Raw genomic sequence first — 12,884 nt, 5'->3', positions numbered from 1 at the left:
GCCACTTCAGTCTTCCATTCACCCCTTGGGTGATCACAAAGGTCCAATTGGCATCCTTTTCCTATATTACAATAACTGGCTGTTTGAGGATGTCTTGCCACAGCTAGTGTCTTGACAATCTACATAAGGCACTTTCATTGTCCTTTACCCTGGGGTTCTCCAGCAAAATGCCAAAATCCCACCTTAAGCTGGCACAATGATTTACTTTATAAGGGCAATTCTGGACAAGGTGACTTTGAAGGCTTATCTCAAGCAAAATCATTTTTCAATCCTTGATAGTAATGTGGCTTCTTGTTTTATTGGCATCATGCTTTCTGCTGCTGCCTTACTTCAGTTGGCATATGTGGCCCATCATATGGAATCTGCAGCCTCAGTGGGCCCAGAATACCTTTCAGACCGCATCTTAATTTCTGATGAAGCAGCTCTGGGCCTTCGGACAGATTGCAGTCTGAAGTGTGGTGGGCAGTTCTCTTCCTCCCTTCCAGAGCTCACAGTTATGACAGACTCCTCATCTGTGGGCTTGGGAGGTCACCTGAATGAGGTGGATTTAAGGGGCCTCTGGTCTCAGATGGACAAGTTGCACCATATAAACTTTCTGAAGCTACGGGCCATCCTGCTGGTCTTAAATGCTTTTTTGCCCTCAATTACGGGCAAACTGATGATGGACAGTACAGCTGTGTCTGGAGGCTCCAAGGCTTGGATAGTAGGTTCCTCATGGAATTTACCTGGTAGGCAACCAAAAGATAGGGCCCTTTTACACCAGAATAGAAAATCACAGCAGATGTTATATCGCCGATCACTGTTGCCGCTTGCAGTCAGAATATCTATGCTCAGTGATGTATTCTCTCAATAGACTTTTTCACTGATGCCAAAATCAGCTTTGCCTGGCCTTTTGCACTCTACTGTTTCCTTCTTGAGGGTCTGTAGGGGACGTGTTTTACCTTCAATGGGACTTTGGCCTCTTATACGCATTCCCACTCCTACTATTGAACCTGTGGATCCTGAAGAAGATGAGGCAGGACCCAGCACAGCTCACTGTGATAAGCCCTGACTGGACTCAGAGACTTTGGTAACTTTGCACCTATGCCCTCCACTTTGACCGTTGTCTTTCTTTGACCATATTCTCTCCCAAAAGCAAGGTAGTGTGCTTCACTCAGCCCTCCACAATATTCAACTCCTTGCATAGAGATTGAGCAGATCCAACTAAAAGGTTTTGATCTCTGTGGGAAGTGATGGGATATGATTCAGGACTGTAGACTTTCAGGACATTCAAATTAAATTGTGGCATGGTGTGGAGAGAAGCGGGTTGACACTCCCTTAGGCAAACTGTCATGTTTTTCTTGTTTGCCTTGTCTTTGGGTTGGCATGCTGTGGGCACTGCTAAAGAATACTAATCGGCTCTTTCAGCCTTTCTTCCTTTTCCTGATCAGCCCCTATCGATCAATTTACCTGTTGTGAGGCATTTTCTAAGACTGCTTTCCCATATGTTTCCCCCTTCATTATGATGCAGTGGGACCTCAGTTTAGTTCTGATGTTTTTGGTGAGTGCTTCTTTCAAGACTCTTCTTAGGTATACTCTGAAACTATTAACTATGAAGACCATGTTCTTCATTGGCATAACTTCGGTGTGTTACTTTTTTTCTGGCAGGCTGTGCTTAGTAGTCATACATCCATTCTTCCAAAAGGGATTTTACCTTTTGATATGGGTAGTCCATTATACTTCACTTGTTTTCTCCATCATATTCCTCTAAGGAAGAGTTGAGCCTGAACCGATTGGATTCAAAGCACACCACCAGTTTCTGTTTTTTTTAACTTATTTTTTTACAATACTTTATTGGCTTCATACTTCTTGAATTGCAGGTTATATAAACTTCATATAGCCACATAAATCGCAGAATAATAATAGATATTACATCACCTTTGTCAAATTACACAGCACTTTTATTTTTAAGTTCTCTCATGCCACAAATCCTCTTAACTGAACCCTGAAAGAACCTCACCCCAATAGTAATAGAAAACCTAGGGCACGAAGCAGTGAACAAAACTGTACTGTAAGTAGAAATCTTGCATCATCTATCCATGGGCAAGGGTGAGGGGAGGCCATCACTGTTGTATAGGGGAGGGTGCACCATCTTTTTTTTACATAGGTAAGACTAAGGAGCACTGGGTGGCCTGACAGCTCTTTGTTGGATTCATTGGTGTGAAGAAAAGAAAGGGATCTAGAAACATACCTTAGCACAATGGATCATCTTTTTCATCAAACTGTTTTAGATGTTTTCCAAAAAAGATCTTCCGGAAGCCTTTTGAGCTCATTCCACTTAGACAAATGCTGCTACTGCAGCCCTAGCTAAGATTATTCCTACATTGGACATCTGCCAGTCCACCATGGGGACATCCAACCTACTTTCATGAGGCAGTACTGTATCTAGGTCCTAAGTCCTGTGGAAGGGTAATTTTTGGTTTATTTTGCCAATTTGGGCATGCTGGACGTTCTTGTAAAAAGTCCACTCCTCAGAGCCACATCCTTTCACTAGACTGTGGCTTGGGGTCAGTTAAACAGGTACGGAATTGGGTCAGAAGTATGCAGTAGAATAAGTAATTTATTAATTCCACATGCCATACAATGAAAGGCTTGCAGCCGAGTAGAGTAATGGCATCTAGCCAGCATTGAATGGGGCATAGAGAGGGTTAGGGTAGAAGGATTAACGCCATTATCAGCAGCGTTAGCTTGACCTGGTGGTGTGACATCCAGGCCTGGAGATACTTTGGGTACTTTTCAAGGTCTGCAGTATTTTATGGGATTAGACTGGGTTTGTGTGTGGCTTGGGTTCCTTTTCAGGGAGGGCATGGATTCACAGTTCAGGCTGGACTGTTTTCTTTTGGAGCAGGGTCAAGAGTGATTCGTACTTGGTTGGGTCCAAACTTAGATGGCATGATGGGCAAATGATTGAGGGGCTGGAATGCTACCCTCAATGGCTGCCAGTGGGATGTAGTGCGAGCATTCCTCCAATAACCTTTTGTGACTTTCAAATCAACTTAATGTTATTGGTGTGAAGATGGAAAGAGACTTTAGGTTGTCTGAAGAGAGAACTGAAGGGGTCCTTATTAAACACTGTCAGTGATAGAATATATCCTTGTGCTACTCCGTGCTAGAGGAGGGAGGGACTCGAGAGATAGCAACATCTTTCTTCGATGGGAGGAGGCTGGAGCACACTGCCTGGCATATCAGCTCACAATTAGCCCAGATGCATTGTGGTAAATGCACTGCTTGATAACACTCAGTTCATATGAAAGTCTTTAGTATTCACCATTGTTGGTGCAGCTAGTGCTGTGTATCTCTAGCCACATTTTTCAGGATTGTTGTCCTTCAGTAAAGAGTAAAAGGTAAAATTTTGAGGTGCTAGTAGTGTTGCTCACAGTTTTCTCAGATTAAGTACCACTCCCCCACTCCCAGATCACAGGTTCTACTTAAGTGAGTGTTATCAGACCGAAGTGAATTTTATCAGGCTTTGCATTGACAACAGTGCATCTGGGCTAATTGTGTGCTTGAATACCAGGTAGTGCGCTCCCTCCTCCTTTCGTGCTTGGTTCTGTGCTGCGTTATTGGGCTGAAGAGCTCTGGGATGCACTTGTGCTCTAGGAGTGCTACTAAATCTGAGAATGCTGTGAGCAGCATTCCCAGCTCCCCAGATTTCACTTGTTACCCTTTACTGAAGGACAACAATCCTGAAACACACATCTAGAGATACACAGCACTGACGGAACCAACAAAGGTGAATACTAATAAGACTTTCAGCTGAAGTGAGTGTTATCATGCACTGCATTTACCACAATGCACGTCGGCTAATTGTGTGCTGGTATGCCAGGCAATATGCTCCCTCATCTTTTTGTGACTGGATCTTTCTTTGATGGGCCTGGCAGATACGACTGAAACCAACTCAGGACGGTGCAGCTAATGTCCGTATGATCTTTCTGAATGTTTAGTAGGGAGGCATGATAGACTGTGTCAAACACTGCTGACAGAACAATGGGTATGTAGAATTTCCCTTTGTCAAAATGCTCAATGTATCATCCGCTATTTATATAATTAAAGTCTCAGTGCTGCAGTGTGACCTAAGGCCAGAATAGGCTTCTTCAAAGTGTTTGTCTTCGCTGAAGTGTTTTTGGTGTTGTTCAACAAAATCTCCTCAGTAGTTTAGCACAAAAAAATGGAGGTTCTATACAGTGTGGAAGTTGTTTATGTCTTCTTGTTCAGTATCTGATTTCTCGGGTAGTGGTGTGACCTGCTCAATTTTCAGGCAATCCAGGATTATATATTCTGGTAGGGAGGAGTTGATCATGTTTTCAATTTAGGAATACATGTGGTTTTTACTTCTGTAGGAAACTTGGCTGGAATTGGGTCAGTGAAATGCAGGGATGCTCTGCCACATTGCCTTTTTGGTCGGATTAAATGCTGCTAGACTACAAACTGCTGCAGGTAGAATTCACTTTTTTAAATAGACATGTAAGGTGAACTCTTATAAATTTTGTGATCTGGCTTTTACACTTTGATGGTGTTAAGTCTGATCGCATGAATAAACCAATATTTATTTGAAAAAATGACAACAAAGAAATCCATTTAATCTTGGAAAGTCGTGTTGACAAACTCATTGAAAAGTTGATAAGTATGAACTGAAAATAATACAGCACAATGCATTAGTGCTAGTGAAGAAGAGTAAGAATGGACATTTTTGACGAGACAGAGCTGGGGATTATTTTTTTTTTAATAAATGGTGTGAGGCAGTTGTGGTTATCCACGTTTTTTACAGTACTCTTATCTGGGTTTGAAGAATAATGAGGTCACGTAAAAAGACATGCGTAGCGCTTGCTTTGTTTTTAAGTAAAAAGGATTTGCGCATATCAATGCAGTACAATATTCTACAGCTTTACTTAGTGATCTCTCTCTATTCCGCTGAAATAAGGAGCTTTATTTTGTTAACTAAGTTTGTGCATGTTATTGGAATTGGGCGGCACCTGGGGGCATTAAATTTAAAATAATAAAAACCAAAACCACTTACCTCTGCCGCTGCCACCACTCCATCCGCTCCTCCTGCTCTTCTCGCTCCTCTGCAGGAACAGGCCCTGCGGCAATCCTGACGCTGCTTATAGCAGCGTCAGGATTGGCTAGGAGCGCCCAGCCGGGGTGCTCCCAGGCACACTGGGAGCCTGTGCAGGCTCTCTCCAGCCCAGCAACTAGGTTGCTGGGCTGTAGAGAGCCCACTGCACACGTGTGTTTGGCCGGCCCGAGGCTCATCACCCCGAGCTCCACCCCTTTTCCCAAAAAGGGAAAAGGTTTGCAGCTGCCGCTGCTGGCAGGGCGTAGGGGGAATAACGCTCCACCGCCCTAATGGAGGTGCTGCCCTTGCTTATTGTATGCTGAGAAAAGTTTGTTCATGTTATTGTATGCTGACAAACGTGAGTCAATGGCAAGTGTGCCAGAGTGATGCCGAAACAAGGATGCATCTTATTTTACGTTATGCCTAGAAACTAGATGTATGTTGTATAATGAATAAGCATCATCTACATGTTGCAGAGAATTTGACCCTCTGATATGTTTGGTTAGTGATTACATATTGTGAAGTAGTATCCATTTATGAAAGTGTCTTAAAATGTTTGTTTCTTTTATGGTACTATATTTATGAATTCGTCTTAAAATGTTTAATCATTCTAAGATTGTTGTTATTAACCGGGGTTGGTTATGATGTATGGCAGCATATTATTGTATGGATTGGTTATTTAATTTAGGTTGCGGAAGTTAAAATACATCTGATATAGTGCGTATTCTTTTGGTTTAAAATTAATTCCTACCTTTTAGAGATGAGTACTTCCGGATGAAACTTCAGTGGAAATCAGTGAGTGTAGAACAAGAGGACCGAAACACAAGATTTAAAGATTTTAAAAGTCTGATAGGTAAGTTTTCTTGGGGGCAGCTATGGCTGCATTTGGTTTACGCTTCATTCAGAAATAAAGCACAGAGTAGCATTTTTTTAGTGAAGTAAATGAAGTATGTATTGTTTTGTAATACCCACTTATTAATTTAAGATCCAATAAAAAGGCTTTTATATGTAACTGAAATATAAAAATAATTTAGCAATGCAAACTTCGTTTTTCTATCACATTTTGCACTGTGCTACACTGATAATTCATTACTTTTATACATGGTAACATTTCTGAACATCAGCCTCGAAAAATGCTATCTTTTCCTCCCAGTCCTATATTTAAAGTTGCTTTAACATGTTTTGAAATGGCATTTGCGTAGTAGCCATTTCATTTTAATCCATGAAAGGTTTTATTTTTCTGTGATGTGTGTGCATGAATGAGTACCTGCTTTGATTAAATGCATATTGGCTTTATGCAACCTTTCCAAATCCAAAAGCATAATATCTGTTTTTTTTTCATATCCCAGAAAAAGACGTTAATCGCACAGACCGAACAAACACATTTTATGAAGGGCTGGATAATCCAAGCTTAATTTTGCTTCATGACATTTTGATGACGTACTGTATGTATGATTTTGATCTGGGTAAGTACAGCTGAAGGCAAACACACCAAAATGATGAGGGTCCCGATGACTAACAGAGATTGATTTTGAAATGGTTAGTTGTAATTGCCAATGTCCGTTTCTTTTTAAGTCATTGATTTCAGTGAAACAGAGCAACGTCACCAAAAGGAGTGTAACATGCAGCATTCATGCACATCATTGATATATATGGCCGTGGTTCCCCATGGATGCCATAAGGTAGCCATGCTCTGGGCCAGGCATTTTACCATGGGCATATCTGTTGCTGTCCATTTTAGAGGCCAGCAAAGTACAAACAGGCGTATCTCTTTTGTTCCTATTTCTGGTACTAAAGCTTTAAAAAGAGTAATTAACAATCATCAGATCTGCTTCATGTTGCCACACCTTTAGTATTCGATGGATAAAAATGGTTCCCACAGACGACTAAGGTCTCATAAATATGTTAACTGGAAAAGAGCAAAATGTTACAAGTGGTGCTCAGAGAATATGCAGTGACTTTTAGAGAACCCTCTCTCTAGGAGCTGTGACTAAGCCACATTAGTAAATGGCTTTATTTAGTGTGTGAGTAAGCTTTGAGCATGCTTCTGTGGTGGTCACTTAAGTGTCAGTGCTAGTCGGAGCCTAGTGGGAACTCAGTAACTGTATGTTTCGACTAGCATCAGAAGAATAGTTTGAAGAAATGTTTGAAGGTCCGGGCTGCCACTGTGCACTTAGTAAAACTAGACGTGGTGGTTAGATTGGCATGTTTGAAGTCTTCCTGTATCATTATGCTCCAGAAAAATGAGTAAGCACTGAAAAGAGAGCTAAAAAGGAAGGAACACAGTGATTATTTGAGTCAGTGGTTTCCGATGCGGGTCACTGGCACCTATTTTTGAGGGGCGATACTTAGTTTTCTGCATGAGGCTGAGGAAAAGTGTATGTGAGCAAAACACACATACGGGAAATGTGGAGGAAGAGAAATACGAAAAAGCATCACAAAGGGAGAAAGTAGAAAGCTACAATTTGAAGTGGCAGGGAGTGACTGTAAATGGGTTAAAGAGGCCCAAGATGGCTCGCACATTTAAATGCAGTAGGCACGCGTTTCAAAAGAGAGCTTTGGACACCGGCACATTTTTCTTTACAAATCAAGCTCTGAAGGAACATCTTCAGACAGGTGATTTGCCCTTGGTAAAGTCTACCTAAGAAGCCCTTAAACCTCAGGATATAGAAACAAGACCATTTGGCAGTCTATAGGAATGTTAGTTAAAGACTATGCACATCTTGAGAAGCTTATCAGATTTCTGTGGACAAACCAGGTCCTCCAAACCTCTGTGGAGTATCCAGAGATCTGTTGGCTCAGCAACTCAGAGCTTAGGATTCTGGGAGAAGACCAGAAAGTGAGTATAGAGGTAATGTTGTAGCTCTAAGACCCTCTGCCATGTGCTTGGATATGGGCAGAATGCAGTTCCCTGTCAAGTCTTATAATGGTGCTGGCCTCTGTCCTGGTGGTTAGACAGGTGTTAGGATTAGACAGGACTCTGGAAAGGGTAGTCTTGGCAGTTCAAGTTGTGTGTTCATTGCATCAGAAAAGGTAGAAATACCCCTCAATGTAGGCTCACAGACCCTGTATTATCCACGCCACAAGAGCAGCTTTTGATTCATGAAGGCCAGGGGTGTGCTTCAGCCGGTGGAAGCCACATTGGCCAGTGTTAGAATACCTTGGAGAATAACTTAAGGCCCCCCCAGGTTAAAGAGGCCAGCCCTAGAGGGACTGCAACTCATGCTCATTCACATGTACTACCTTGACAGGGATATGACATGGTGGAAACCGATGTGTCTAGACTCATTTGTAGGGAGTTCAGGACAACACCTGCCTTCATTCCCCTTCAGGTATGGGAAGACCTCTGGTGTCATGTATTGCAGTATGCACCGTCTTCATTCTTGTAAAATACCGCTCAGGTTGGAGTGAGTGGAATACCTTAACCTTCATTGCATTGTTTTTCTTCAATAAGATGAGTATAGTGAAGTTGTTCAAAGAAAGTTGTTTACTTCTCTTGATGACTGTGGGCATAGGGGTTCTTTACTAAACCTGACCCAAAGTTATGATATGGGGAATGGCTTTTTATTATATGTTTTTATAATGTAATGTACTATATAGGCTCTTCTCTAGGTTAACGTGTTCATTGTTTATGCTTTGGATGCGTTGGACCTCATGATGGAAGCAAGATACCTAGAAAACAGATCTGCATGTTTTCTAAACAAAAGCTGATTCAATTATGCAAATTAAATAATATGTGCTTATTTCTCAGGTTTTCTGAGGCTCACTCTAATAGGCCTTTACATTCTTCGAAGCTCTCTGAGCATGGCAACTGAAATGTGACTGCAAGGAGAGATATTATGTTACTTTAATTCTTAGAGTGCACTTTCAACCAGTAAAGTATATTGGTGCTGAGCAGGAGTGATAGCTTAGCCGTGCCTAGGACTTGGTTTATTCGAAGTATGCAGGCCTTCAGCATCTTGCAGAACTCAAGAAGAGTGGAGGATGCTTTGATGTGTAATGGGAGGTCGTTCCACGTTTTAAGAGTGATGTACAAGAAGGCCTAGTCTCCAGTTCTGTTTCTGTGTATCTGTGGGAGAAGTTCCCTTGCAGAATAGAGATTTTTGATAGCGACTTCTAGCTGCAGATTCCTTACCTTTGAATTCCCTGGCGTCAGCTTCGAATCCGGAATCTTTTTGCTGAGCAATACCATGCGTGCCAGGTAGTGTCGTTCGGCTCCACGTGGCTTCGTCAGTGTCGTGGTTAGCCGTCTGTGAAGTCACGGTCGCCTAAAAAGGCACCACCTCGGCGCTTACATCAGTTCTTTTCCTTTTGCACCGGTTAAGCGCAGGTCCGGGTCGAGCTACTCTTTGCCTTTTTTGGCAAGCCTTTTTTTGTCATTTTACTGGAGATTTTTGTATTCTGTGCGCCTGTCATCGTGCCATGTGGGTGACAGACCCCCATCAGGTATGTCTCTGGTGCCTCGACAGGGACCACAGCTCAATGTCGTGCTTCAAATGGCGGGCCATGGCCCGAAAGCTTTGAGGGAGTGGTCACTAAAGCTCATGGCGGCCTGGCAGTCGACTTTGGTCTGCACAACTCCTCAGAGGTCACGGTCCCGCTCAAGGAGGAGGTCGCAGGACTGCTCCAGGAGCCCCAAGTCCTCTTCATCCCACTAAAGGTCCTCAGGGCACTCGGGGAAGAGGCACAAGAAGAAGAAGTCCAAGTGCACTTTGACTTCACCACTCCCGTCAGCCGACAAGGCGCACCAGGAACGTCGACTTTCCAAGCATAGTTCCGCAGAGCCATTGCCAGGGTCGACTTTGCCTCTCCCTCCTTTCCGGCATTTGGAGCGACCCCCGTTCAAATAAAGGAATTTTATGAAGCCATGCGCCTCATTTTTGAGCGAGCTCACCCCACGGGTGGGTCTTCGGGCCCAGCGGAGGCCCCATCGGATTCGACATCGGAAGCTTCGGACTTGGTGGGGACCTCAGGATCTGATACTGGATTCGGACTGGGGCTGGTTTTTCACAGTCGACCTCTTCCGGCACCAGGCCCGACGTCGACGCTCCCTCCACCACCGGTGCCTACTGGTGGTGGAAGCCCCATCCTCATTCCTGATGATCCAGAGGTGGAACAACATCGTACAACGCCAATTCCAACTTCAACGGTGCAGATTAGGCCCAGATCAGTGCCTGAGGCTTATTATGAACAGCCAGACACAGGTGAGGAGTGGGAGGGGGTCTGAGGACCCTTTAGAGTATGGGTTGGAGCAACAGGACTGCTATGAGGATCTAGGGGAAGCCAGCGGACCGGATACTTCACCAGATGCTGGAATGCCCTCACCTCCTACTGTGGCTACGGAGGAGGGTGCAACGTATGCTATTGTGGACCTAGACTTGCCTACGGTGCCAGTCATGAATAATTTCTTGACAGAGGTGCGTCAGCTGGGGGTTGCTGCATCGTAGCCCATGTTACCCTTCAATGAAGCCCTTAGAGATGTCCTACTGGGGACGTGGTTCAAACCCAGCACAGGGGCTCCTGTGAATAGGACAATCGGCCGCCCCCATCGACCATCTCCAAATTACCCTAGTTTCCTCACCCAACACCCCACCCCGAAGAGCTTGATGGGCCTTCCCTTCCTCTCCCCTGGATAGGGAATCCAAGAGGCTGGACCAACTTGGGAAGAAGATGTTTTCTTCCTCCAGCCTGGCATTGAGGTCGGTAAACACCTCTTGCCTGTTGAGACGTTTTCCCATATTTTATGGGATAGGGTGGCACAGGTGCTGTCCCAGGTCCCAGACAGCGTACGTGACACTCTCAGCCAAGCTGTCAAGGATGGGAGAGATGCAGTCAAGTTGACCATTAGGTGTGGCTTGGACACAACCAACTCGCTGGGGAGGGCGATTTCTTCAACAGTGGCCCTTCGATGTCACGCCTGGCTGCATACCACTGGCTTTTTGGGGGATGTCCAGGCGAATTTGATGGAGATGCCTTTTGATGTCTCATGCCCTTTTGGTGAGAAGGCAGACTCTGCACTTTAGCGGTTTAAGGATTCTCGAGCTAGACCCTTGGGCCTCTCAGCACCCATTCGCCAGCAATGTGCCTATCGCCCCTTTTAAGGCTTTGGGAGGGGTGTGGTACCACACCAACCACAGGTTAGCCACCATCCTCTGGCATCACGACTTCCAGTGCCAGGACGCGATCGTGGTACCTTTAGACCTAGAGGGTCTAGCCAGAGGTCGGCCACCACCCAGCCCCCCTCTTCCCCAACACCCAAGACCTCCGGATTGGGCATGGAGAATCTGGTATCCTGAGCTACTCAAAATAAACAACAATCCTCCAATCAGGCTGCCCCTTCGAGAGGATCTTCTGTTGCAGCAGCAGGGGAACCTGTCAACTCTGCACCTTCATGCATGAAAATTGAGTGGCGGCAGGTGATGGTTTATGACCTTCCTCCCGAAGTCTGTAAAGTGTTTTTGGCTGCCAGGCGCCCCTCTACTAAAACGGTATACGCCTGCTGTTGGAAACGCTTTGTATATTATTGTACAGAAAGGTCTATTGACCCTGTCTCTGCTTCTCTTTCTGATATTCTTCTCTTCATTCTTTCTCTAGCCCAGCAGGGTTCTGACTTGGGGACTCTCAAGGGCTATCTTTCTGCCTTATTGGCATTTCTGCGGCTGCCTCATCAGCCTTCTCTTTTCAAATCTCCCATTGTACGTAGCTTCCTCAAAGGGCTTGTACATATGTTTCCCCCTATGCCCTTTATTATGCCTCAATGGGACTTAAGTCTTGTCCTTACATTTCTTATGTGTGCTCCTTTCGAGCCTTTGCATAACTGTCCCCGCTGGCTGCTCACCATCAAGACAGCTTTCTGAGTGGCATTAACATCTGCCAGGAGAGTGAGTGAGATGCAAGCCCTGTCATCAAAGCCACAGTATCTAACTATCCATCCGGATAAAGCGGTTCTCAGAACTCGTGCCTCTTTCCTCCCCAAGGTGGTGACCCCATTTCATCTGGGTCAAAACATCACCCTGCCCACCTTCTTTGCTCCCCTGCATCCCTCTAAAGAAGAGGAGCAACTTCATCGACTGGACCCAAAAAGAGCGTTGTCGTTCCACCCTGACCACACAGAGGAGTTCCGGGTGGATGACCAACTCTTTGTGGCGTATGTTGGAGCAAAGTAGGGTCGGGTAGTGCAGAAGTGAACCATTTCGTGCTGGCTTGTTTTCTGCATCAGGATATGCTACACATTTGCCAGGAAGCAGCCTCCTGAGGGCTTGCAGGCTCATTCTACCAGGGGCAAAGCTGCTACCACTGTGCTAGCTCGCAGCTTACAAGTCCTGGAGATCTGTCAGGTGGCAACATGGGCGTCGGTGCACACATTTGCAAAACATTACTGCCTGGACAGGCGGGTACAAAGAGACAGGCACTTTGCCTGTTCAGTCCAGCACGACATTTTTGTGTGAGGAGTAGTATCCGCAGCCCACCGCCAGGAGGTTATGGCTTCGGGATCTATTCAAAGTAAAGGAATCTGTAGCTAGAAGTCTCTATCAGATGAACAAGTTACTTACCTTTGGTAACGCATTATCTGGTAGAGACTCGATCTAACTGCAGATTCCTTACACCCGCCCATGCCTCCCCACTCTGTGGCTATGTCTCATAGGGTTAGGGCTTACCCATTCCAGGGCCCCAGTTTTGTACAGACAAATGTTGGTTCTAGCCATGACTGCGCTTTTGGCATGGAAGTGTTGTTGATAAAAGAACTGATGTAAGGGTGCCAGGGTGGTGCTTTTATAGGTGACTGTGA

At 44.9% G+C, this 12,884-nt stretch overlaps 1 protein-coding gene across 2 annotated transcripts in view; it reads left to right on the top strand.

Moving 5' to 3' along the window:
* Positions 1-12,884, top strand: part of TBC1D15 (TBC1 domain family member 15) — a 439,633-nt gene that overhangs the window by 281,237 nt on the left and 145,512 nt on the right. For both annotated transcript variants that reach the window (XM_069229563.1, XM_069229562.1), the window contains 2 exons: positions 5,854-5,948; positions 6,445-6,561. In XM_069229563.1, the coding sequence (XP_069085664.1) occupies positions 5,854-5,948; positions 6,445-6,561 (212 nt within the window). The remainder of the gene's footprint in view (positions 1-5,853; positions 5,949-6,444; positions 6,562-12,884) is intronic.

Source organism: Pleurodeles waltl, chromosome 4_1, assembly GCF_031143425.1.
Source record: "Pleurodeles waltl isolate 20211129_DDA chromosome 4_1, aPleWal1.hap1.20221129, whole genome shotgun sequence".
NCBI classification, from domain to species: Eukaryota; Metazoa; Chordata; class Amphibia; order Caudata; family Salamandridae; genus Pleurodeles; species Pleurodeles waltl.
This window is presented reverse-complemented; position numbering and strand designations above follow the sequence as displayed.